Genomic DNA, 27,024 nt, shown 5'->3' on the forward strand with positions numbered 1-27,024 from the left:
GCAACAATTGATAATCAGAACTATATAGGGGTACCTATATTTAATTGATATTAGGCCCATCTCAATATCCACTGTCTGAAAGTGACATATGCATTTGGCCCAAAAGTGTTAATCTTCTTACGTTTGTTTATTAGCTGTTTGTATATTGCTATCCATAAGTTGTTGATTGAATGAATGAAAGCCTCACCCAAAATCCCTCTCGGTTTATTTCCCCCCCTCTCATTTTGTTAATTCCCCTCCCTCCCCCACCGTAACATTTTTACTTTCCTCTGCGATTATCTCCCCCCCCCCCTTGTGACGTTGGCGACGATTCCACAGTGCCATTGGAAAATCACAAAACGACCTGTACTTACTGTAAGCAAGTTCCAACAATGCAGTTGTGTGGGTGTAAATGCAAATAAGTGCAAATGACTCAAGCAAGCCTCACAAATGATTTTCGTGATAACACATAGCCTATAGAAAACGGTTGGATACACGTGTGTCCATTTAAGGAACCCACCCATGCACTCTTATGCGCAGCAGATGCGTAAAGTTTATGGAGCACCCACCGTTTCCAAAGCCAGGCGGTGTACCGAAAGTGTGGATATGTGTCAGAGAGGGGTTATTTACAGATTTACTGTCTTTCTCACACACAGAGGACCCTCCCCAACCCCCCCCCCCGGGGCGATCAGTCATTCTGCCCGCAGATAGCGCTCCATTCTCGCCTCGATTACGCAGCGGGATTTACATGAGACTGTTAATTGTTTGCTCTTCAAATAGTCGGCCTGGAGCCAGCAGTCTGCCAGAGGTTAAGGACCGACTCCCCCCCTCCCTCCCTCCCCCCTCTCCGTCCCCCTGTCCCACCGTGCGGGCCGATCTGCCCCCCTCCCTCCCCCTCTCCGCCCCCCTGTCCGATCTGGGCCGATCTGCCCCCCCTGGGTGATCAACATGACAAAGCACTGGGGGGGACAGAGCCTGTTGTTGGCACCGCCCGCCCCCCTCTCCTACCTGTACTCTCCCGGCCTGGGAACCCACCACGACCATCAACTTGACTTAGCCGGCAAAGTCTACCACACCCAGAGCCATCCCCAGAGCAACATTACGCGGAGCTCTCCAGCCCAACGCTGGCCTTACTATTCATATTCAACCCAGGTGCCAGTCCAACTCCAACAGCCACCACGGCAGGAAAGGTCTGCTGCCCCCCCGGCCCAGTTCACCAGGGCGCCGGCGCCCACGGATCTTACAGCGATGCAGCGAGACCACCACGGACCACCCGGGTCATCCAACCCGCCGGCCCGTCCCAACAAAGACGCGCCGGTAAAGGAGGAATCTTCTGCCGCCCCCCGGGACTCCTCCTGGGACCACGACAAACATGCCAACGGGGGCAGGAAAAAGAACTATCAGCGCTACCCCAAACCACCGTACTCGTACCTAGCAATGATCGCCATGGTCATCCAGAACTCACCAGCGAAGAAGCTGACTCTATCCGAGGTAATTGAATGAATGAATGAATGAATGGTCTTTATTGTCATTAATACAGTACAGGTACCATACAACGAAATTTGGGAGGGGGGGCTCCCCTGGTGCTAGGAAAAAAAAAAAAAAAACTAAAAACAAGAAGGGAAAAGAGCTGGTTTACATAAATAAAGGCTATATCCACTATCCACTATACTATACTACTATACTATACAAGTAAAACACTGTGCTGTACTCTATGCTATGCATTGAGCTTATGTACCCTTGTGTCGATGAGCATGTAAGACTTTGGATTGAAGACATTTCGATTGTCTTTTATCTCATGGTCATGTTTTACGCATGGCAGCCTAAACATAAGAAACATAACAGGCGTAATGACAACTTAACTGCATCAACAGACTACTTTTAAGTTGCCATTATATTGTTTTGAGGGCTAGACCATCCGATTGCTGTCCATAGCCTACAATCATTTGACATGAAACAGTCTCCTCTCTGTGTGACACTTCAGTGACTGCCATGCCTTTCTTGGGTTGTTTTGATAAGGATACCATCCAGTGAAGCCAGACTCTTGACTTGTATCACCTGGAGGGTTGGGTTGATAACATGGTTGCTGTCTTAACATCAGTTCTCAGCCACAATTACTTAAAAGCCAAATGGAAAATCATCTAAATGTGAAATTAAGTCTGCTCATGCATGATGGCCTATTAATTATATTAATAATTAATAATAATTGAAATGACAGACTTGACTGTAATGTAGGCCTGTGTAGCCTACTATGTGCAATATGACAACCCTTGTGTACATAAGGTTCAGATACAGGAAAAGTTAGGATATTTATAGCATAGCATAGAGTACAGCACAGTGTTTTATTGTATAGTATAGTAGTATAGTAGATAGTGTACATAGCCGTTATTTATGTAAACCAGCTCTTTTCCCTTTTTTATTTTACCCGTGGCCCTCTTGTTTTTAGTCTTTTTTCCAAGCACCAGGGGAGCCCCCCCTCCTAAATTTCGTTGTATGGTACCTGTACTGTATTAATGACAAATAAAGACCATTCCATTCCATTCTAATACAGCTGTAATGTAGGCCTGTATGTACCCTAATACAGCTGTAATGTAGGCCTGTATGTAGCCCAATACAGCTGTAATGTAGGCCTGTATGTAACCTAATAGAGCTGTAATGTAGGCCTGTATGTAACCTAATGCAGCTGTAATGTAGGCCTGTATGTAACCTAATGCTGCTGTAATGTAGGCCTGTATGTAGCTTAATACAGCTGTAATGTAGACCTGTATGTAGCTTAATGCAGCTGTAATGTAGGCCTGTATGTAGTTTAATACAGCTGTAATGTAGGCCTGTATGTAATCTAATACAGCTGTAATGTAGGCCTGTATGTAGCCCAATACAGCTGTAATGTAGGCCTGTGTAGTCTATTACAGCTGTAATGTAGGCCTGTATGTAGCCTATAGCCCAATGCACACAGCGTGCGATTTTGTCGCACGGCAACATTCGATTCTCCATTCACACCACCGAAGTGAGTGGGTGTGAATGGAGAATCGAATGTTGTCCTGCGACAATATCGCACGCCCTGTGCATTGACGTGCGATGCGATATTGTCGCAGGACAACATTCGATTCTCCATTCACACCCACTCACTTCGGTGGTGTGAATGGAGAATCGAATGTTGCCGTGCAACAAAATCGCACGCCGTGTGCATTGGGCTTAATACAGCTGTAATGTAGGCCTGTATGTAGCCTAATACAGCATAAGTGGACAGTCATGTAGGCCGATGTAGCCTAAAACGCGGCCAGTATAAATTCACCTCATGGTCGTATGTGTGGTGGCAGCAGTGTGATCCTAATGTTATGTAATGTAAATTGATGGAGGTTAACTTCCTCCTCCCCTCTCCTCAGATTCTGTTGGAGATCAGCGCGCTGTTTCCCTTCTTTAAAGGGAACTACAAGGGCTGGCGGGACTCCGTACGACACAACCTGTCTTCCTACGACTGCTTTGTTAAGGTGAGTGTGTGCGTGTGTGTGCACAGGCCTTTCTTCCTCTGTGTTACGGTTTGTTATTAGTCTCAACAGCAGCGTTTGGATGTGTACGTCACGGTCACACAAAACACTGACGGACACTTTGACTTTAGGGGGTCAAACCATTTTGTTCATTGAAATCACAGTCACTGCTTAAGATGGAACAGCTAATCCTTTCTAAGTGTGTGAAACCGGGCCAGTCCTGTCTGACAGGTCTGCAGGGTGTTGATCTCTCTGCTGTCCCTCCCGGTCCTGTAGGTGCTGAAGGACCCGGGGAAGCCCCAGGGGAAGGGGAATTTCTGGGCCGTGGAGGTGAGCCGCGTCCCCCTGGAGCTGCTGAAGAGACAGAACACAGCCGTGTCCCGCCAGGACGAGACCATCTTCGCCCAGGACCTGGCCCCGTACATCATGCATGGCCACCCCCCCAAGCCAGATACGGCGCCCCCCATCTCCGTCACCGCTCTCTCCCCCATGCCTACCAGACACCCTTCACCCCCGCAAGAGGATCTGTTCCGCCCTAAGCTGGATTCGTCCTTTGCCATCGACTCCCTCCTCCACAGCCTGAGGCCCAGCAGCACGGGGGGGGGCCTGGACAGGGGCAGGGACAGCTGGGGGGCGGAGCACGCCCGCCCCTCCCCCCCGCCACGCCACCGCTACTCTTCGTCTGCCCGCAGCGCGTCAGCCAGCTCAGCCAGCCCCGCCTCCTCCTCCTCTGACGAGGACTGGCGGGGGGCGAAGGGCAGGAGGTGCCTCCCCGAGGGGGAGGCGGGCTCGGACGGCTACGAGGACTGCCGCCCCCCCCCACACAAGTCTGCCAGGAGAGGCTCCGCCCCCCCCTGGGAGCTACCAACCTCATATGCCAAGTACACCCCGCCCAACGCCGTGGCCCCGCCCAGCATGCGCTTCAACGGCGGCCCCCTGGTGCCCCTGGGGGGGCTGCCGCTCTACGGCTACGCAGGCGCCCCCGGCGCGCCCAGCCACTTCGTAGGCCACGCCTACTGGCCGCTTGTTTCACTCCAGGCCCCGCCCCTTATAATGGACCTGGACAGTATGCTCCAATCAGTGCCTCCGAATAAGAGTGTGTTTGACGTCCTCTGTCCGGCCAGCCAGGCGTCACACCAGCCGCCTGGGCAGTACAGCTTGCAGGGCGGCCCGCCTCTCAGCAGGTACCCTCAGTATTGACTCTGATACGCTGGCTCAAACCAGCACCAAATATATTAGTAATGTAATGCAGAGATATTTACCTATTAAACATAGTTGCTGTGAACGAGAGATTTAAAAAGACAATACCCTAATTCCTGTCATTTGTAATTGACAGGCCATGGTATTAAATGTTTACAGGAAATATAGGAGAACTAATGCAGATCAACCAGAAACACAACTACCTCTAGTCTGTCGCCATGCAGCACAGATCAGTCTATACAACTATCTACCTCAGATCAGTCAATACAACTACCGGTATCTACCTCTAGTCAGATTAGTCTATACAACTATCTACCTCTGGTCAGATCAGTCTATACAACTATCTACCTCTAATCAGATCAGTCTATACAACTATCTACCTCTAGTCAGATCGGTCTATACAGGGACTTTGCACTGACAGTGTTGTTTGCACTATTTTATTGTCAGTATGATTCTATGAACTTTTCTTTGAGATATCTTTTTGAATGTTGCCTACCTCGACTATTGAATGTTTTTTTCAGAGAATGTCACTTTCTCCCGTCTTGTTTTTATGGTTGTCTTTTGAAAAGCTTGTACAGTATTTTTACGATGAATTATAAAACTGCACATGAAGCCAGGTTACAGGGAAATATAAGTATTGAAAGAGGTTTGTTACAGCGCCTCACAGGTATGAAATAAACATGTCTTTTCTTCTCGATCGTGATCTGTTGGTTTTGACAAGGTATTAATGTGCAGAAAACCTTCCATGTAACCCCAACTCTTCCATCTTACAAGTAGGGAAACAGCAACAGAAGAACATCTGAGCTTCACCTAAGTCAAGAATGAGCTGTTTGTTTTCAGTGTGTGTTCTTAGGGGTCTCTTGGCTTTAGAGCTCAGTGTATCAATGCTTCTAAGTGGGTTTTACTGTTTATCCAGATGGCACAGCCAAAATGTGTTTTTTTTTGTCCGACTGGATTTTTGTTGTCCTTTAACTTAAAGTTAATGGTTCAAAGTGAATTATTAATTGTCTTTCCTCGTGTGAGAACACAAAGTTTTAACTTTCTGTCACGTTGGAGCCCTTTGGTGTGCCAGTGGCTTTAGTCTCAGCACAGGCCACACACGCATGACAAGGACCGGTTCAGCTCTTGAGCCTCTTCATGACTATAGGCAGAAATTCTACAAAATGATTCTGTACCGTCACTATAAATAAGTCTGGTTTTGTTAAATAATTAATTACTGAAACTATTTGCGAAAAGTTTAATTCTAAGTGGTTGCGCAGTACATCCCGCAGTACATCCTTACCAGGTCAGTAACAAACCCCTCGTCTCCCCGTGGAAAACCTCAAGCCCACTGTCAGTTAATACAAAAGGCTGGAGCGGTCAGGTGATGAAAAGAGGAGGGACTCAAACCTCAAGACGTCACCGTTTAGTCATTTTTACCACTGGAATTGTGATTCATAAATGTGATTCATAAATGTAGCTATTCTGCCTTTCATCCAGTCCTTCACCACTACAGAACCCTGGCACCGGGTCGACATCACCCCCTGCTGCTGTAACAACCATGTCCACTATCTCCCAATCAGCCACACATGCATGCCTGCACTCCCTCTGCTCCTTCCCCCATCACCCTTACCACTTACACGGCACCCCTCCCCCTGGAGGAACCAGCCCCCCCCCCCCCACACACACACACACACACACACACACACCCCAACCCTCCTGCTGATGTCCTTATCTCTCCCTCACACCCTCTGACTCCCTGGAATTCATTTTGGGGGCTGGTTTGCCTTTATTGCAAAAGCTTGAAGTGATTTAGAATGGAAGAAACTGTAAACCTAGAGACCGTACCGGGTTGGTGTTGTGTTAAGGGGAACCGTGTGCATTGAACTGGATTATTGTAATTCCCACAGCTCTTGGATAGGTCCTGACTCAGCAGATATCACCGAGGTACTGGTATGTTGGTATGTTGTATGTAGTGTGGTGCTCTGACCACAGGGTGGCAGTGCAATACATGAAAACTATTATGCATAGTGTTTAGTAGCATAGTATTTAGTAGCATTGATTGAGAATGTTTATTTTGGTCCCTTATACAATTCATAACACAGATATTAAAAATGTACACAGTCACAATGTGTAACACCATAACACACGTAACACAGCATAGTGTTTAGTAGCATAGTATTTAGTATTGTTGACAAACTGCAAACACTCACTGGTAGCTTTTATAAATCTCAACTGTAATAGCATTTAAAAAACAGCAGAAACACAAAACTATAGTTGTACATGAGTAACGGAGTGGTTGACATCGCCACAAACATCACAGAACAAATCAAATGAAGTTTATTGTACTGTATAGATCTCTAACTTCTAAGTCTGTTACACCTCAGCTTATAATTGAAGATAGACAAGCCAATTATATAAAACTGGCTTGATTAAAATGTGTATGAGGTATAACTGGAGTGAGTAATATTCACTGTTTCAAGTTTGGATATCTAGCACTATTGTAGATATGTATTTGTTTCTTGTCTACAAATGTTTCCCTGACAGTGGATGGGTTAGGGTTACAGTGGAGCAGTTCTGCTTTATTTGGGCAGAGGAGAGACTTCTGAGATCTCCGCCCGCACTCACACACTCTCCTGTGCCCTGTGGTACTCACACACACTCACACACTCTCCTGTGCCCTGCGGTACTCACACACACTCACACACTCTCCTGTGCCCTGCGGTACTCACACACACTCACACACTCTCCTGTGCCCTGCGGTACTCACACACACTCACACACTCTCACACACTCTCACACACTCTCCTGAGCCTGAGTACTCACACACACTCACACACTCTCCTGTGCCCTGCGGTACTCACACACACTCACACACTCTCACACACTCTCCTGTGCCCTGCGGTACTCACACACACTCACACACTCTCCTGTGCCCTGGGTACTCACACACTCTCCTGTGCCCTGCGGTACTCACACACACTCACACACTCTCACACACTCTCCTGAGCCCTGGGTACTCACACACACTCACACACTCTCCTGTGCCCTGGGTACTCACACACACTCACACACACACTCCTGTGCCCTGTGGTACTCTCACACACTCTCCTGTGCCCTGAAGTACTCACACACACACACTCCTGTGCCCTGCGGTACTCACACACACTCACACACTCTCCTGTGCCCTGCGGTACTCACACACACTCACACACTCTCCTGTGCCCAGGGTACTCACACACACTCACACACACTCTCCTGTGCCCTGTGGTACTCACACACACTCACACACTCTCCTGTGCCCAGGGTACTCACACACACTCACACACTCTCCTGTGCCCTGTGGTACTCACACACACTCACACACTCCTGTGCCCAGGGTACTCACACACACTCACACACTCTCCTGTGCCCTGGGTACTCACACACACACTCACACACTCTCCTGTGCCCAGGGTACTCACACACACTCACACACTCTCCTGTGCCCTGAGTTACTCAAACACACCCACACACTCCTGTGCCCTGAGGTACTCAAACACACCCACACTCTCCTGTGCCCTGAAGTACTCACACACACTCACACACTCTCCTGTGCCCAGGGTACTCACACACACTCACACACTCTCCTGTGCCCTGGGTACTCACACACACTCACACACTCTCCTGTGCCCAGGGTACTCACACACACTCACACACTCTCCTGTGCCCTGAAGTACTCACACACACTCACACACTCTCCTGTTCCCTGGGTACTCACACACTCTCCTGTGCCCTGGGTACTCACACACACTCACACACTCTCCTGTGCCTGGCGGTACTCGAACACACTGCCCCTCTCTGGGAAGCTCTCATTGAAGCGCCTGCGCTTGGTTGGCGGTCTGCCGTTCCCAGCCTCCTGCCCCTCCTCTTCACTTCCATACCCCCCCCCGCCAGGGGTGTAGAGGCAAAACATGTCCTGTCAACAAACACACAGAGAGGGTCAGGTGGTGACCTTTCACATTTGTTTGATATGAGCACTATATATAAGGATAAGACCGATACTACAATACAATACAACCCTGGGTCAGTCTTACCCCTGGGTCTAGTGTCACGCTGGTCTTGGCCCCCAGGTTGAGGACTCTCCCGTCTGCTCTGTGGAGCTCGTTCAGCCCTGCCGCCCCACACCCGCCCCCTGGAGGTTAGGAGGGAAAGATTGATCAAATCATGAAAGATTGGTTGGAAGGAAACAGTGACAAGTGGAGGTAAAGGGACCACTAACCCTAACCCTAACTAGAAGATATGGCAGAAACAAAACAATCAATAGATGAATAGAGCAGAGGTGAGAGGTCAGAGGTCATAGGTCATAGGTTACCATGCATGCCATAGGGCCGGGTGGAGCGCCTCTCTGACAGGACAGACAGGACCACTTTGTTGCGGAACAGGAGCTTCCGGACCACCCCGTCCCCCCCTTGGTACTTCCCTGCACCCCCAGAGCCGGGGCGGAGGGAGAACTGCTCCAGAACCACAGGGTACCTGAGAAGGAGAGCGCACGGGAGGTCAGATCAACAGAGCTGAGGTCTGTCCAGAGTAGTCTAATGTGAAGTGTCCCCACCCTAACCCTAACCCTCAACCACAACGGAACTCATTTGTCATTGTGGAAATGTGACGTGTTCAAAGTGAAACCTCCTTCCCCCACCTCTTCTCCAGAATCTCAGGGTCAGTGATGCGTGTGTTGGTCATGTGACTGTGAACACCACTCCGCCCATTCCAGGATGGCCCCGCCCCCGCGCCCCCAGCAACCGTCTCATAGTAACCGCTGTTCTCACTGCCGAACGACACGTTGTTCATGCAGCCCTGCAGAGACAGAGAGAGAGAGAAAACATTAGAGCAGTTAGCAACTCGCCAATATCTGATGGTGAAAAGCTTCTAGACTAAATATTCTTGTCATCTTTAAAAAACATGTCTATTACTTGCTGTGGCAAATCAGAAATCAGAAATTTGCCAACTCCCGCCATTGTAAGTCATTGAATGTCATTCAGTCACGGTCGGTCAGTCAGTCACTGTCAGTGAACCGTTGTTTGGTTTGTCCGAGTTTTCAAAGGGGGCGTGGCTTAGCGATAGGTCCATTGTTTTTCCAAAGGCTTGTTTGTACAGTATTTTGAAGGACTACTTCCTCTTTCCCCTTACCTGTGAGGCCGCGCAAACCTCGAATGCCCGGAAGATGACATCGACCACTCTCTGTGACGTCAGCACGTTCCCACCCACCACGGCAGCATTGGTGGAAGGCTGAAGAATGGAGCCGGCAGGAATGATGACTTTGACTGGAGTGAGACAGCCCTGAAAGAGACACACGTGGTTTTAATGCAAGTCATCACTGTATAGAATCTTATCACATCACCAAGCATAGTATTGTCCTTCTTCATAGATCAAACGACAGTCAGCCGCACTGTATCCAAACCCCAACACTGCAGCACCCGATGACGATGGTGGTTCGTCATTGTATTTTAGTGTATTTTAACAGTGTAAAAGCCAGTCTAGGGAGGGTTCATATTTGCATCTGATGGCTCTTGACCTTCATACTGTCAATGAACACACCTGAACACATCTGAACACACCTCTGACTGACACTGACACAAACTCTGTGTTTCAGCCCGTCTGAGAGGGATGTCCTGCCTGGTCTCACCTGGTTCAGAGGGATGTCCTGCCTGGTCTCACCTGGTTCAGAGGGATGTCCTGGCTGGTCTCACCTGGTTCAGAGGGATGTCCTGCCTGGTCTCACCTGGTTCAGAGGGATGTCCTGCCTGGTCTCACCTGGTTCAGAGGGATGTCCTGCCTGGTCTCACCTGGTTCAGAGGGATGTCCTGCCTGGTCTCACCTGGTTCAGAGGGATGTCCTGCCTGGTCTCACCTGGTTCAGAGGGATGTCCTGCCTGGTCTCACCTGGTTCAGAGGGATGTCCTGCCTGGTCTCACCTGGTTCAGAGGGATGTCCTGCCTGGTCTCACCTGGTTCAGAGGGATGTCCTGCCTGGTCTCACCTGGTTCAGAGGGATGTCCTGCCTGGTCTCACCTGGTTCAGAGGGATGTCCTGCCTGGTCTCACCTGGTTCAGAGGGATGTCCTGGCCCACCATGCAGCGCAGGCAGTAGATGAGGGCAGAGAAGGTGATGGCACGCGGGGCGTTGCAGTTCCCCCACACCTCTGTCCCCGTCCCAGTGAAGTCAAACACGGCACTGCCCTGGAGGGAGGAGGAGAGACCAGTCAAACACAACACTGCCCTGGAGGAGGAGGAGAGACCAGTCAAACACAACACTGCCCTGGAGGAGGAGGAGAGACCAGTCAAACACAGCACTGCCCTGGATTATTATTAATAATAACTGAACACAGCAAAGACCTAGGTTCTGAGCCCTGGACAGTCTGGACGGATTGATGGCAGCTGCTGGATTGAAAAAATCAGGTGTAGTGCTGAGGCACAAATGTGTACATTTCAAGCCTGCAAACTGCGACACTTTAAATGAATGTGAAATAACACTATATGCAATATGACAACCCTAGTCGTCTTATCTGTACAGTATAGTATAGTGGATAGTGTACATAGCCTTTATTTATGTAAACCAGCTCCTTTCCCTTCTTGTTTTTTTTTTTCTTGTTTTTTTTCCCCTCTTTCCTAGCACCAGGGGAGCCACCCCTCCCAAATTTCGTTGTTTGGTACCTGTACTATAGCAATGACAATAAAGACCATTCATTCATGCATTCATTCATTCATTCATTCATTCAATAATAATAATAATAATAATACATTAGACTTATATAGCGCTTTTCTAGACACTCAAAGACGCTTTACAAACTGAAAAGATCGAGTAGTAACATAAAAAGAAACAAAAAATAAATAATTTTTAAAAAGATACGAGATCCTTTTTGATGGACTTATTGATCCATTTCACTGTGCATCATCATTTCCCCACAATGTGATGTCAAATGTATGACAAGTGGAAGCGAATCAAATGTGGTTCAGTTCATTATCGTCCTGTAGCTCACCTCCTCTTCATTGATTTGGACCCGCAGTCTGATCGCTGTTCCGTCGTCCATGAAGTCTTCTGCCTCCACACCCTGGCAGCTGGCCTGCCCTCGGCGCCGGGCAAACTGTTTCAGCATGGCCCTCACTGCCAGCTCTGCATTACTCTGAGAGGGAGAGAGAGAGGGAGAGAGAGAGAGAGAGAGGGAGAGAGAGAGGGAGAGAGAGAGGGAGAGAGAGAGGGGGAGAGAGAGAGAGAGGGAGAGAGAGAGAGGGAGAGAGAGAGGGAGAGAGGGGGAGAGAGAGGGAGAGAGGGGAGAGCGAGAGAGAGGGGAGAGAGAGAGAGAGGGAGAGAGAGAAAGAAATTATAATATATATAATATTATAATATAATATTTAAATATAAATATTATTATTATTATTATCATTATTATTATTAGTAGTATTATTATCATTATTATTATTATTAACATTATTATCATTATTATCATTATCATTATTATTATTAATATTATTATAATCATTATCATTATTATTATTATCATTATTATCATTATTAATATTAATATTATTATCATTATTATTATTATTATTATTATTATTATTATTATCATTATTATTATTATTATTCTGAAACCTGGCTAAATGAAACTATCTTGGACTCCGCGATTAGCTTGGAAGGACGGACCTTACACCGCGCAGACCGCACGCTACTCAGCGGAAAGACTCGCGGAGGCGGCATCATAATATCTACGAAGGATAGCTGGTGCTTAAACACGAAAACTGTAAGTAGCCACTGTTCCCCAAACCTGGAATACTTGACTGTTAAATGCCGACCCACTTACCTACCGAGAGAATTCAATGCAGTGTATATTACAAGCGTTTATATTGCACCAAATGCAGACGGTAGCTTAGCATTGGCGCGGCTATATGACGTCATCAGTGGTCAACAAAGCACAGATCCACAGGCAATTCACATTGTGGCAGGAGACTTCAATCATGTCGACCTGAAGGCAGTACTACCCAAGTTCTATCAGCATGTTAAATGTGCAACAAGAGGAGAAAAAACACTGGACAAGGTATACACCAACATCAAACGTGCTTACAAGGCTAGTCCGCTAGCTCATCTAGGCATGTCTGACCATGTGTCAATCCTCCTGATCCCAGCATACACTACCATGGGGAAAAGTGCTCCCATCACCACTAAGACTGTCAGAACCTGGCCAGAAGGGTCCGCTCCACTGCAGATCTGCCTAAATGACACCCCATGGCAGGAATATGAGCATGAGGACCTGGAACAGTTCACGTCGTCGGTTCTGAACCACATAGTGAACTGCACCAACTCAGTCACCGTGGACAAACCCTAGTCGTCTATCTGTACAGTATAGTATAGTGGATAGTGTATATAGCCTTTATTTATGTAAACCAGCTCCTTCCCTTCTTGTGTTTTTTTTTTCTTTCCTAACACCAGGGGAGCCACCCCTCCTAAATTTCGTTGTTTGGTACCTGTACTGTAGCAATGACAATAAAGACCATTCATTCATTCATTCATTCATTATGAACAGATATCCTCACCTGGATGTAGCCCATGTAGGCCTGCACCACAGCCAGCCCGTAGCTGTCAATCAACTCTCCCACCAGTTGACTTCCTCTCTGATTGGCTGCTACTTGAGCTCGCAGATCAGACAGGTTGTCATGGAGATTGCGAGTCCCAGAGCAGTCTGGGTATTGAGCCGGAGCCATGAGGGCGTCAGTCACAGCTGATAGGAAGAGGAAACCAGCCAGATAGGTAAACCATGACAGGAAACCAGCCAGCCAGGTAAACCATGACAAACAGCCAGCCAGCCAGTCTCCTGCTTTGTGACTGGAATGGACCTATCGCCAAGCCACGCCCCAAAATAGACATTGTCCAATCATATCACAGCAAAAGTCACTACCGGCAGAAAACTCGGACAAGCAACTAAATATTCTTGTCATCTTTAAAAAACATGTCTATTACTTGCTGTGGTAAATCAGAAATCAGAAATTTGCCAACTCCCGCCATTGTAAGTCATTGAATGTCATTCAGTCACGGTCGGTCAGTCAGTCACTGTCAGTGAAGCGTTGTTTGTTTGTCCGAGTTTTCAAAGGGGCCGTGGCCGTGGCGATAGGTCCATTGTGCAGTTACTAAAGGACATCCATATCTTTAGGATGAAAGTCTCTCTACCAACACCTCCTGACCTCAACACTGCAGTGTGAGCCAACTGAAAACAATTGAATACAAAACAATCCCTATGGCCCCCAACCAGACACAGTAGTACAGTAACACGTCTCTCTCCTCTCTCATCCTTCTCTTCTCCCTCTCTTCCTCTCTTTTGCGTTCTCTCACCTTCCTCCTGGAAGACCCCCCCAGTGACCAGTTTGAAAGAGGTGAAGACGGCGCCCTCCTGCTGCAGGGAGGTGGAGTGGGGGGGCATGGACCCCGGGGTGATGCCCCCGATGTCAGCGTGGTGCCCCCTACTGGCCACGAAGAACACAGGCCCGCTCACACCTGTCCTGAACACCTGAGCAGTGGAGGAGAGAGAGAGAAGAAAGGAATGGTCAGACATGACCGCCATAGGAGATGAATGGGTGACCCTAGAGTATGTTCATCCACCAGATGGAAAACATCCCCCTACACACACACACATCCACAACCAGTACATTTTCAGTGTCTATTCTTTGTATAGTCACTGGAGTTATTCATGTTAACCTCTAGTCTGAGACATTGTTTACAGCTTGAAAGGGTGTCAAATAAAATTTGGTGATGATTTTTTGTGTTAATGTAAGAGCAGTTAAAACAAACCGGTCAAATTTGACCAGGAACACCAAAGTAAGGGGGGAGAAACGAACATGACAGGACTGTTAACAGGGAGTGTGGTTAGGGTTAGGGTTAGTGTGTCAGTGTGGTTGTAAGTCTGGTGAGTGTCTGACCGGGGTGATGACGGTGAGGTCAGGGAGGTGACTCCCCCCAGCAGACGGGTGGTTACTCAGGATCACATCCCCCTCTCTGATACTGGTCCCCAGTGCTTTGATCTGGAGGAGACAGAGAAGACAAGAGAGAAACAGATACAGGGATGTATCATTCTTCACTCTGTGTAACAATGTACCAGGGCACTAGCAACATCCCTTCACACTATTCTGCCATGAGACCATTTGAAGAATTGACCAAAATGTCAGTGGGACTTTTTACATGACTGCACTCTGTTTGTGATCGTAGTAAAATATGAATACAATATTATAGCACAGTAGTAGGAGCAAGCATTATCACACACACACACACACACACACACACACACACACACACACACACTCGCACGCACGCACGCACACACACACACCGCACACGCACGCACGCACGCACACACACACACACACACACACACACACACACACACACACACACACACACACATACAAATACACACACCTGGTACTGGACAGTCTCCTGCATGGCCCCCAGGTGGACGGGGATGTGGGGGGCGTTGGACACCAGGCCTCCGTCAGGCCCGAACACGGCGCAGGAGAAGTCCAGACGCTCCTTGATGTTGGTGGAGATGGAGGTGCGCTGCAGCACCCGGCCCATCTGCTCTGTGGGGGGGGGAGACCAGGGCAACGTCTCACAACACAGGTTCATACCCCTCCCTTCCTCCCTCCTGTTCCCCCCTCACGTCCTCCCTCCTGCCCTCCCTCTCCCATCTCTCCCTCCTGCCCTCCCTCTCCCATCCCTCCCTCCTGCCCTCCCTCTCCCATCCCTCCCTCCTGCCCTCCCTCTCCCATCTCTCCCTCCTGCCCTCCCTCTCCCATCCCTCCCTCCTGCCCTCCCTCTCCCATCTCTCCCTCCCATCCCTCCCTCCTGCCCTCCCTCTCCCATTTCTCCCTCCCTCCCTCCTGCCCTCCCTCTCCCATCTCTCCCTCCCTCCCATCCCTCCCTCCTGCCCTGTCTCTCCCATCCCTCCCTCCTGCTCTCCCTCTCCCATCCCTCCCTCCTGCCCTCCCTCTCCCATCTCTCCCTCCCTCCCATCCCTCCCTCCTGCCCTGTCTCTCCCATCCCTCCCTCCTGCCCTCCCTCTCCCATCTCTCCCTCCCATCCCTCCCACCTGCCCTCCCTCTCCCATCTCTCCCTCCCTCCTGCCCTCCCTCTCCCATCTCTCCCTCCCTCCCTCCCTCCTGCCCTCCCTCTCCCATCCCTCCCTCCCTCCCACCCTGGCCTGACCTGCGATGCTCATGAAGCGGTGGGAGAAGATGGAGAGCTGGACGGTGTTGAGCTCCGTGCCCATGATGCAGTTGGGATCCGAGCCCACCGCGATGCACACGTCTCCCCCCGCTGTGAGCTGAGCCACACAGCCCGGCTCCACCAGGATGGTGCTGAGACAGACAAGCACAACGTCCAACAGCAGTTAACAGTAGCTGTGCAGTCACTATATTCCTCTGATATGTCCCAGTTTAGCAGCCTAAAAAAATATTCAAACAAATCTCAAAAACAAGTGAAATATTCATCATGATGTCATTATTTATCGATGGAGCCTTTCATCGCTGACGCAGTGACCCAGTGACGCAGTGACACATTTCAGCCCAGGTGTACGTACTGCAGGGGCTTTCAGTATTTGTTTTCTGATAATAATATGGTATATAACGTCTAGTAGGCCTAGTTAGTTAATGAGACACTATTGCTATACTGCTCTGATACATTTGCTTGTATACAATGTTGATTTATTTTTTAGAGAACGGCTTATGACATCTGGCCACAGGGACAACAGTTGAAAAGTAGCCATCTGGCTAACACTGACTCGTTTACCCACTGGTTTATTAATGTGTACTGTCCCTGGTCAATAAATAAATAAAATTTAAAAATAGATAAAACTCAAATAAAAACACACACCTGTTCTTGTCGATGATGATGGCTGGACCCTGGATACTGTAGTCGCATAGCAGCTCCTCCCACAGGTAAACACTGGTGTCCAGGTACCCCTCCTCAAAGTAACACCTGGTCATCTTAGTGGGGGAGGAGAGAACACACTCAGAGCCCTGGGTGTCTTAGTGGCGGAGGACAGAACACACTCAGAGCCCTGGGTGTCTTAGTGGCGGAGGACAGAACACACTCAGAGCCCTGGGTGTCTTAGTGGCGGAGGACAGAACACACTCAGAGCCCTGGGTGTCTTAGTGGTGGAGGAGACAGAGAACACACTCAGAGCCCTGGGTGTCTTAGTGGTGGAGGAGACAGAGAACACACTCAGAGCCCTGGGAGAGAACACACTCAGAGCCCTGGGTGTGAGCTCCACCTACTTGGGGCTGAGGCATCAAATACTGCGCCTGTTGCTTTAACTGTGGCACTTCAGACTGGCACCACCCTCGGACCCGCTGCCCCTTTTCTACATCATTGAATTAGCATTAGAACGAACCACCATTCATCCTGTATTCCTATTAGAACTAACCACCATTCATCCTGTATTCCTATTAGAACTAACCACCATTCATCCTGTGTTCCTATTAGAACTAACCAACATTCATCCTGTATTCCTATTAGAACTAACCACCATTCATCCTGTGTTCCTATTAGAACTAACCACCATTCATCCTGTGTTCCTATTCATCTCTACCTGCCTCAAAGCTTATTCCCATCCATGTCAACACAACTGAGAAAATAGATCATCATCAGATAATACTATAAAACCTCCTTCTCCTTGTGTCCATCTGCGTACCGTGGTGGGTTTAGGATGTCCATGGCCAGTCTTGGCCGTAGTCACAGATCGGATGCCTGATTGGCCCGAGCCCCTGACTCTGATGTCATCAACCATGATGGCGCGCCCAGCGATGGTGAAGCCAAACTCCTTCAGATAGCTGGAGAGAGCGAGAGCCACTGTAACACTGTAACACTGTAACACTGTAACACTGACTCCAATCCGTCTATTGTTATCCAGACGGAGGGGACAAACAGAACACTAGGAATGAGGGGAGAGGTTATTGATCTCACCGCTTAGTGAAGGCACTGCGGAAGTCCCCAGATCGGCAGGATTGAGAGTTGCCGGGGTAACCAGTAGCCGTAACCATCAGCGCACAGTCGGTTTTCTCGTAGCGCAGGTGGAGGAAGACCTCAGTGCTGATCTGAGTGCTGAGAGAGAAAGAGAGGTGAGTGAGTGAGCGAGATAGTGAGTGAGAGGGTGAGTGAGATAGTGAGTGAGAGAGTGAGTGAGTGAGTGAGAGGGCGAGTGAGAGGGTGGGTGAGTGAGTGAGTGAGATAGTGAGTGAGAGGGTGGGTGAGTGAGAGAGTGAGAGGGTGAGTGAGAGAGTGAGTGAGATAGTGAGTGAGAGGGTGAGTGAGAGAGTGAGTGAGAGAGTGAGTGAGAGGGTGAGTGAGAGGGCGAGTGAGTGATGCTCTGACCTGCTGAAGCCGCGGGTGTTCAGGGTCTCATGACAGCGTTGGGTCAGCTGGTCCACGCGGCGGTCCAGCTCAGAGAAGCAGCCGGGGTCGTACTGCAGAGAGCTGGGCTCCTGCACCTCCTCCACCACGTCAGCCAGGGCCAGGCCGTAGGCCGACAACACACCACTGTACCTGAGACACAACAACACACCGCTGTACCTGAGACACACAACACACCGCTGTACCTGAGACACACAACACACCGCTGTACCTGAGACACACAACACACCGCTGTACCTGAGACACACAACACACCGCTGAACCTGAGACACAACAACACACCGCTGTACCTGAGACACACAACACACACACTGTACCTGAGACACAGGGAAGGAGACAGAGGTAGAGGGAGCGAGACAGGAGATTGTTTTCAGTGGAGTACTGAGTTCCTCAGGGGAGGGTGAGAGGATAGTCAAGGTGTCTGTCTCTGTTTCTGCTTAGGCAATACAATTCACTGTAGTGTTCTCCCATTCTCTCACTTACACCCCTGTCCTGTCTGTCTCCCCTCCTCTTCCTCCATCTGTCTCCCCTTCTCTCACTTACACCCCTGTCTGTCTCCCCTCTTCCTCCATCTGTCCCTCCAATGTGAACGGACATGTACAGACACACGGACATGTACAGACACATGAGTACGTGTACATGCATGCCGTAGGCTCACTTATGAATGAAGACGGTCTTCATTCCCAGGGACCGTGCGATGGCACACGCGTGTTGTCCACCTGCTCCGCCAAAACACGCCAACACGTGTTGGGACGTGTCGTGGCCTTTGGCCTGCAGAGGGAGAGAGGGAGAGAAGTGTTGGTGTCTATGGAGTGTACCAGACCATTCAACTTGATTATCATTCAACACAGACTAAAGTTCAGTTTCTTCCCCAGGGCCATAAGTGCACTAAACTCAGCTAAGATCTAAGCAAAACAAGACAAAACGTCCCCTCTGTAACACCCCCCCCCCCCGCCCCCCCCCCCCCCCCCCTGTGCAATACGAGAAACTACTGTGCAATAACCAAGGGAATAGTGCAATGTGCAATATGTTCTTCTTGTGATAGGGGTCATATACTGTATATAAGTCTACTAGTCCATATGTTTATATGTTTATAAAAGTACACAGTTACATGCTAACTCCCCCCTGTCTATATCCCCCCCTGTGAATAGGCCATACAGTGTATATAAGTATATAAGTTACATAATAGATACATTCTTAGGTGTCTAGCGATCACTTATCCCCCTATTTTTATTTATATCCCCCCTATTTATGTCTATTTATGTCTATTGTCTCATTCTATATGTCTCATTCTTGTTATTTTTATTATCTTATGTTTGTTTGTTAGCCTCTAGGGCTCCATTTAAACCAGAATATTGCTAGATAATAACGTTATTCCACAGTTCAGCTCCACCCAGATACACACCTGTGTCAGGGCTCTGATTGGGCGGCACATGGCCTCGTTGGCCACGCGGATGAAGCCCATGGCCACTTCCTCCACGCTCATCTCTGATTTGCCACCCTGGACTCCCCCCCCGTTGGCGCTGCTCTGGGATTGGTTGGTGGACAGGAAGTCGTTGATGTCACGGGTGAGCTTGTGGAAACCCCTCATGGTGTCCTGGCTGGACAGAGGCTCGTTCTCGCCGGGCCCGAAGATCCGAGGGAAGAAGGACGGAACCAGGCGGCCCAGAGCCAAGTTAGCATCCGTCACCGTCAGGGGCCCACCTATGGAAATCATCATCAGAATAATAATAATAATAATAATAATAATAATAATTATCATCATAATAATAATAATCATCATAATAATAATAATAATAATAATCATAATACACTATAGCGCTTTTCTAGACACTCAAAGACGCTTTACAAACTGAAAAGATCGAGTAGTAATAATAAAAAGAAACAAAAGGTAAATAGAAGAAAGTATAGGGGCCTAATTATGGTAGTGCTGGGGACACATGGGAAGGGGAGCGGGAGAGGGTTAACTGGTGAAGGCAAGTGTGTGAGAGATGGAGAAGGAGTGGGTAGGAGTGAGAGGAGAGGAGGAGAGTGTGTGAGAGAGAGGGGGGGGGGGGCGGTATCTTACCCTTCCTGTAGCAGGCTGGTCCTGGGTGGGCCCCAGCAGACTCTGGCCCCACTACAAACATCCCTGACCTGGGGAGACAGAGGGGCACATGGCCTCAGGACCAGAAGGTCAGAAGGACTTCCACTCACAGGACTAAATCCTAACTACTATTGGATGACTCAGCCCATAGTCAATCTTAGTGTTGGTTATGCTATCCTATCCAAGGTTTGTAGTTTAGCTAGGAAAGGACAGCGACTGGGTGCATATATTTAAAACTTCAAGGGGCGCTTAGGTGGCGTAGTGGATTAAGCGCTGACCATGTACCGCAGGGCTCCCGGTTCGTTTCCAGCCGCGGACATATCCTGCATGTCATCCCTTCTCTCTCTTTCATCCATCCTTCCTGTCATAATCTATACTATATCTGCCATTAAAAAGAAAAATATGAGTGGGACTGCCCCACTCAGAAAAAGAAAAAAAACACACCTTCAAACACCTTCAATTAGCAGACTGAAACAACACAAGTAAACCTACTTCCATTGAAGCTTTATGGAAACACAGCAGTCAAAGTCAAACCAAACCGTGCCCATAGAGTCATTCCATTGGGAAGCCACACCTACAGGGTTTCGAGATCAACTGTGACAGCAGCTGGTGAAAGCAGGAACAAGTCGGCAACCAATCAAAATGTTCAGACTTTTATTCTGAGGAAATGCAAGGCAATGCAATGCAATGGATTCGGTGAGTAATCCCTACTACTACCTAGTTAGGATAACTCACCGAATCCATTGCATTGCATTCTTTTGGCTTGACTAGCGAGTGTGTCGTTGATTTTCAACAACATTGACATTTATTGAAATTTTTCAGAATAAAAGTCTGAACATTTTGATTGGTTTGGTCGACTTGTTCCCGGTTTCACATATAAGTTCACATATAAACTATGTAGGAGATGTCCTGCTGCTGTAGGAGATATAAACTAGGAGATATGGGTTAGGGTTAGGGTGGTTGATGTAGGAGATATGGGTTAGGGTTAGGGTTGTTGATGTAGGAGATATGGGTTAGGGTTTGGGTTAGGGTTGATGTAGGAGATATGAGTTAGGGTTAGGGTTACTGACTGACCTGAAGAACAGACGGGAGCCGCCCCCCGCTGCCACGGTGTTGATGTCCAGCTGAGGCGCCTGCAGGGTGACGCCGGCGGTCATGGCCTCAAACACGTGCTCATACTGGCCCGCGTAGCGACTCACGTCCGTGGACGTGCCTGGTGGGACACACGGCAGGAGTCAGGACCCTCTAGAACTGCTGCTCTAGGTTGTAAAGGGGAACTACAGTGTCCTGTAAGTAATGGGATGGTGAAGCATCAAATAAAAGCTGCTCTACTAGAACCTTCCTGCTGTTCCTCACCCCCATGTCTCTACTAGAACCTTCCTGCTGTTCCTCACCCCCATGTCTCTACTAGAACCTTCCTGCTGTTCCTCACCCCCCATGTCGAACCCGATGACGGGCTTCTGTTCTGCCTGGCTGTACGAGGTGACGGCGTAGCCCACCACACCCCCTGCTGGGCCAGACAGAACCGCTCGCGATCCGTAGAACCGGTCCATGGGAGTGAGCCCACCGTCAGACTGCATGAACAGCACATCTACATCCTACAGGATATATAACACTGTTATAACACACTCATTAAACACTGTTATAACACACTCATTAAACACTGTTATAACACACTCATTAAACACTGTTATAACACACTCATTACACACTGTTATAACACACTCATTAAACACTGTTATAACACACTCATTAAACACTGTTATAACACACTCATTAAACACTGTTATAACACACTCATTACACACTGTTATAACACACTCATTAAACACTGTTATAACACACTCATTACAAACTGACCTTCAGGTTGTCCTTGAAGCCGGAGGTGAAGCTCTTCAAGTACTGGCGTATTTTGGGGGTGAGGTAGGCGTCAGCGCAGACTGTGTACCCGCGTGGCACCGCCCTCACCATGGGCATGACCTCACTGGACAGGGACACCTGGGTAAAGCCCAGCCTGAGGGCCAGCGAGCCAACAGCCTTCTCATGGTCCGACCACCTGGCACACAGAGAGAACACACATCAAAGTATGTTTGTGTGTGTGTCACATAACAGCCAAGTAAAGTTTAGCTCAGAATGTATCAAACTAGGCCGCTTCTGAACAGCTTAGTCAGGCCAGAGAACCAGAGTCATGTCTTAGTCAGGCCCAGAGTCATGCCTTGCAATGTATCAAACCATTCTGGAAGGTACGGAATCAATGCCTTTTGCACTAATCAATTTGTGATTCAAACACCACTGATGGAGTGGATGTTAATGACTAGTAGTGTAGACATGTAGGAGTGTTAATGACTAGGAGTGTAGACATGTAGGAGTGTTAATGACTAGTACTGTAGACATGTAGGGGTGTTAATGACTAGTAGTGTAGACATGTAGGAGTGTTAATGACTAGTAGTGTAGACTGACGTGTAGGAGTGCAGTAGCAGCACAGCCAGGCTGGTGATCCCACGTGACAACACCCCTGTCAGGTCCCTCTCCACGCCCTCCAGGTCCAACTCCTGCCACACCTCCAGAGAGTCCCCCGTGCTGCCTGAGGGGAGGAGACATCAAGGAGGGAGGTTATGACCCGAGGACAAGATCAGGCTGTGTTTGTGTGTGTCTGTGTGTTTATGTGTAAAGGGATGCAAATGGTTAACCCAAGCTGGGTTACCCAATCACAAGCAGTTAGCACCCAACCCACCCAATCATAAACCTGATAAACAGGGGGCAACATTCCTGAGGGATATTCAGAAAATGTATATTACCGGTGACAATCCTCTTGGTCTCTTTCCTGGGTAGCTGGCAGCCATCTTGTCTGAGGACAACTCTCTCATTCACCTCTATAACCTCCTCATACAGCACCTCAGGCATGGACACCTCCTGTAAACACACACACACACACACACACACACACACACACATGCGTAACATAACATTAACACCTAACAGAGGGGCCAACTCACTTAGAAATCTGAAGGTCAATAGTCTTATCAGAGGCTGGTCCAAAAGGTGCAGGCATAGCGTTTTAAGAGGTCAATAGATCATATTTCTGTCCAATCTTCCAGTCTTATAGATAAGTTTTTTGTCTACTGTTCCAAGCCCCTGTCCTCACTAGTAAGAACACTGATCTTGTGTGGTAGTGGTATTTCTTACAATATAATCTGTGTGTCAGTACAGGATCACACTGTTCTGCTATTGTCTGTCATGTTTAGAGAAGATGGCCTCTGCATCTGGCAGACTGGCTGGCATTCGGCATACCTTATCTGACTCCCAGGGGCACCGACCTGGGTGTCTTGCGTGAGCTGAGGCGCCAGGGCTGGCTGATGTGTTGATTATTACCATGTAACAACTGTAATGTAAGGAGTATTTAAACCATCCTTGGCCGTTGTGTGATTGTCTAACGCTGATCTCAGATGCCAGAAGACGTTCGTTCCGTATACAGTTCCTTCTGTTTAATAAACCTGAGTGATCATTACGACCCGTGTTTTAAATATCCTTGTCACTTCGTGTTTGCTGCACACCTGTTTTGTCATTATCATAAAAATTCACTTTTTCTTCATTTCTTTCTTTTTTATTTTTTTACAGTGAATACAGTACACCCATTCACAGGCAAATTGCACCCGTTCAGGAAAACTAAGAAGTAATCTAATGTATGTTAGAAGTAATCTAATGTATGTTAGAAGTAATCTAATGTAATCTAATGTATGTTAGAAGTAATCTAATGTAATCTAATGTAATCTAATGTAATCTAATGTAATCTAATGTAGTCTAATGTAGTCTAATGTAATCCCCAGCCCGTTCACTCCGCTCCTCCACCTCGGCTGGCCGACTGGCCCCACCACCTCTACACCAACACGGCAGTTGTGCTGCGCGATCACGTCTCTTCACAACACTGGCTCCCCGCTGGTGGAATGAGCTTCCCACGGCTGTCAGAACTGCAGAGTCACTACCCATCTTGGAGTCAGATTGATAAGTGTGTGTGTGTGTGTGTTTGTGTGTGTGTGTGTGTGTGTGTGTGTACACCCAGTGCAGCTGTGTTTCCCTAAGCTCTCACACACACACACACACACACACACACACACACATTCCTACTGATGGGCCGCTACTGATACAGTCCAGATGTGCATCACACTCCAATGACATAGAAACTAAACACTTCTACGGTTCATGTGTATAGATATATATATTCCCTGTTGTCTAGTAACAATATGGGCCCTTCATGAGTGCTCAGTTTAACAAGCTAGCTCAGTTAGCTGTATAACAAGCTAGCTCAGTTAGCTGTATAACAAGCTTGTATTCAGCGCATCAGTGTCAGTCTCCAACAAGGACAGGGTGAAGAGCCCCTGCCTCAACTACCCCAAACAAAAGGCCCTTACAGAAACGTCTATTGTGCTCCAGCATCACCTCCCACCACCCTCCACCCAAAATCCCCCTGCCAAAGAAGACAGCACTAACCAAATCAAAGAGTTTTGGCCTGGCCTGAGTGCCAATGTGCAGGAGATCCCGAAACCCCTTAGTGACCAGCAGAGCCGTCCTCTCCCCCTGCCTTTCGAGCAAGGCATTGGTCGCCACCGTGGTGCCCATCCTGATCCAGCCAATCAGAGAGGAGTCCACAGGCTGCTCCCTGGGAAAGGCCTGGCCAGTTTCCTGTAGAAGCAGAAGACATCAGTCCACACAACCCAGACAGGACAAGCCTTACCTTCAGTAAGATCACCTACTATTGATTTCATATTCAATAAGACAGTTTATTTTATTTTTTTATGCCGGTCGAGAGAGGACGCTGGCGTTGCTTGTTCGCCGCTTCTCTGCCCGAAATCTAGATGTAATTGCAGTATACAGAGTAGATTGTCCAACAAAGACACTTAGATTTAGATTTAGTAATCTAAAAATTATAATATGATATGATGTATAGATATGATAGATATCATGTATAGATAGATATGATGTATAGATATGATATGATCAGTTTAAAAAAATGCTGGTCGAGAGGACGCGATTAGTTATCTAAAAATTAATTAGACCCCTATACTTTCTTTTATCTATTTATTTGTTTCTTTTTATTTTATTTTATTTACTCAATCTTTTTAGTTTGTAAAGCGTCTTTGAGTGTCTAATGAAGCACTATATAAGTCTAATGTATTATTATTATTATTATTACTATTCATGCTTAAACAGGCCCAAACCCGAAAAATATATAAATCTGAGCTAAAAACCTTCATGTTTTGCAACAGTTATGATTAAACATTAACACTTCCATCCATGTCTTTTATCTTATTAATTGTTTACCTATATATATTCTATCATTTTACTTTTATTTTTTAATCTGTTTACTATTCTCCTCTTGATGTATCTTTTTAATGCTGTATGTAAAGCACTTTGAATTGCCCCTGTTGTATGAAATGTGCTGTACAAATAAACTTGCCTTGCCTTTAAATATTATTCTCCATTATAAGTCAATTGTTGCTCTTATCTATTCTTTGTATCTGAGAAGTCAACTATTGCTCAAGTCCTTCTCTTCCACCATGGTCAGCCCATTCTCACCTCCTCCAGGACCCTGCGAATCCCCTCGGTCGGTGCGTCTTGGTAGTTCTGGGGGTCGTGGGACAGCAGTTTAAGGACCCTCTCCTGACCATCAGGCAATCTGGCAAAGACATCAGTAAAGGTGCCGCCACGGTCAATGGCGAAGTCAAATTTCCCCGTAGTCTCAGCCATGGTGAAGATACCAAGTGAAGGGGGGTGCTGCTCCTGAAATAAAAAGAATGACACATTTCAGTCTTGAGTTGCTATACAGGTGCAACTCAAAACATTTGAATATCGTGCAAAAGTTCATTTATTTCAGTAATTCAACTTAAAGGGTTAAACTTAGATATTATATAGACTCATTACATGCAAAGCGAGATATTTAAAGCCTTTATTTGTTATACATTTGATGATTATGGCTTACAGCTTATGAAAACCCCAAATTCAATATCTCAGAAAATTTGAATATTACATGAAATCAATAAGAAAAGGATTTTAAATACAGAAATGTCAGCCCTCTGAAAAGTATAATCATGCATATGTACTCAGTACTTGGTTTGGGCCTTTTGCATGAATTACTGCCTCAATGCGGCGTGGGATGGATGCTATCAGCCTGTGGCACTGCTGAGGTGTTATGGAAGACCAGGATGCTTCAATAGCAGCCTTCAGCTCTTCTGCATTGTTCAGCCTCATGTCTCTCATCTTTCTCTTGGCAATGCCCCAAAGGTTCTCTATGGGGTTCAGGTCAGGCGAGTTTGCTGGCCAATCAAGCACAGGAATCCCATCGTCATTTAACCAGGTTTTGGTACGTTTGGCAGTGTGGGCAGGTGCCAAGTCCTGCTGGAAAAAGAAGTCAGCATCTCCATAAAGCTTGTCTGCTGAAGGAAGCATGAAGTGCTCTAAAATGTCCTGGTAGACGGCTGCGTTGACTGTGGACTTAATAAAGCACAGTGGACCAACACCAGCAGATGACATGGCACCCCAAATCAACACAGACTGTGGAAACTTCACACTGGACTTCAAGTGTCTTGGGTTGTGTGCCTCTCCATTCTTCCTCCAGACTCTGGGACCTTGGTTTCCAAATGAGGCAAAATGTGCTCTCATCAGAGAAGAGAACTTTGGACCACTGAGCAACACACAGACTTCTTTAGCCCAGGTCAGACGCTTCTGACGTTGTTTGTTGTTCAGGAGCGGTTTACAAGAGGAATGCTACATTTGAAGCCCATGTCCAGGATCCGTCTGTGTGTGGTGGCTCTTGATGCACTAACTCCAGCCTCAGTCCACTCCTTGTGAAGCTCCCCCACACA

At 47.9% G+C, this 27,024-nt stretch overlaps 2 protein-coding genes across 2 annotated transcripts; one reads left to right on the forward strand and one right to left on the reverse strand.

Annotated features, from left to right (window-relative positions):
• Positions 1-927: 927 nt before the first annotated feature.
• Positions 928-4,667, forward strand: foxh1 (forkhead box H1; the record flags this gene model as incomplete). Its single annotated transcript, XM_080547312.1, has 3 exons — positions 928-1,470; positions 3,366-3,470; positions 3,744-4,667. 3 exons carry the CDS (start codon positions 928-930, stop codon positions 4,665-4,667), a joined length of 1,572 nt encoding a protein of 523 aa, XP_080403438.1.
• A 3,693-nt stretch (positions 4,668-8,360) lies between these two features.
• oplah (5-oxoprolinase, ATP-hydrolysing) lies at positions 8,361-25,909 on the reverse strand (the record flags this gene model as incomplete). Its single annotated transcript, XM_080547591.1, has 26 exons — positions 8,361-8,604; positions 8,723-8,820; positions 9,001-9,161; positions 9,325-9,482; positions 9,816-9,965; positions 10,728-10,862; positions 11,663-11,806; positions 13,215-13,399; positions 14,008-14,182; positions 14,592-14,693; positions 15,088-15,248; positions 15,874-16,025; positions 16,540-16,652; positions 17,360-17,498; positions 17,632-17,769; positions 18,040-18,210; positions 18,737-18,849; positions 19,484-19,782; positions 20,147-20,214; positions 21,239-21,377; positions 21,597-21,762; positions 22,025-22,220; positions 22,625-22,748; positions 22,963-23,077; positions 24,653-24,844; positions 25,739-25,909. 26 exons carry the CDS (start codon positions 25,907-25,909, stop codon positions 8,440-8,442), a joined length of 3,930 nt encoding a protein of 1,309 aa, XP_080403717.1. The 3' UTR covers positions 8,361-8,439.
• Positions 25,910-27,024: the final 1,115 nt, after the last annotated feature.

This window comes from Nansenia antarctica (assembly GCF_963989245.1).
Source record: "Nansenia antarctica genome assembly, chromosome: 17".
In the NCBI taxonomy this organism is placed as follows: domain Eukaryota; kingdom Metazoa; phylum Chordata; class Actinopteri; order Argentiniformes; family Microstomatidae; genus Nansenia; species Nansenia antarctica.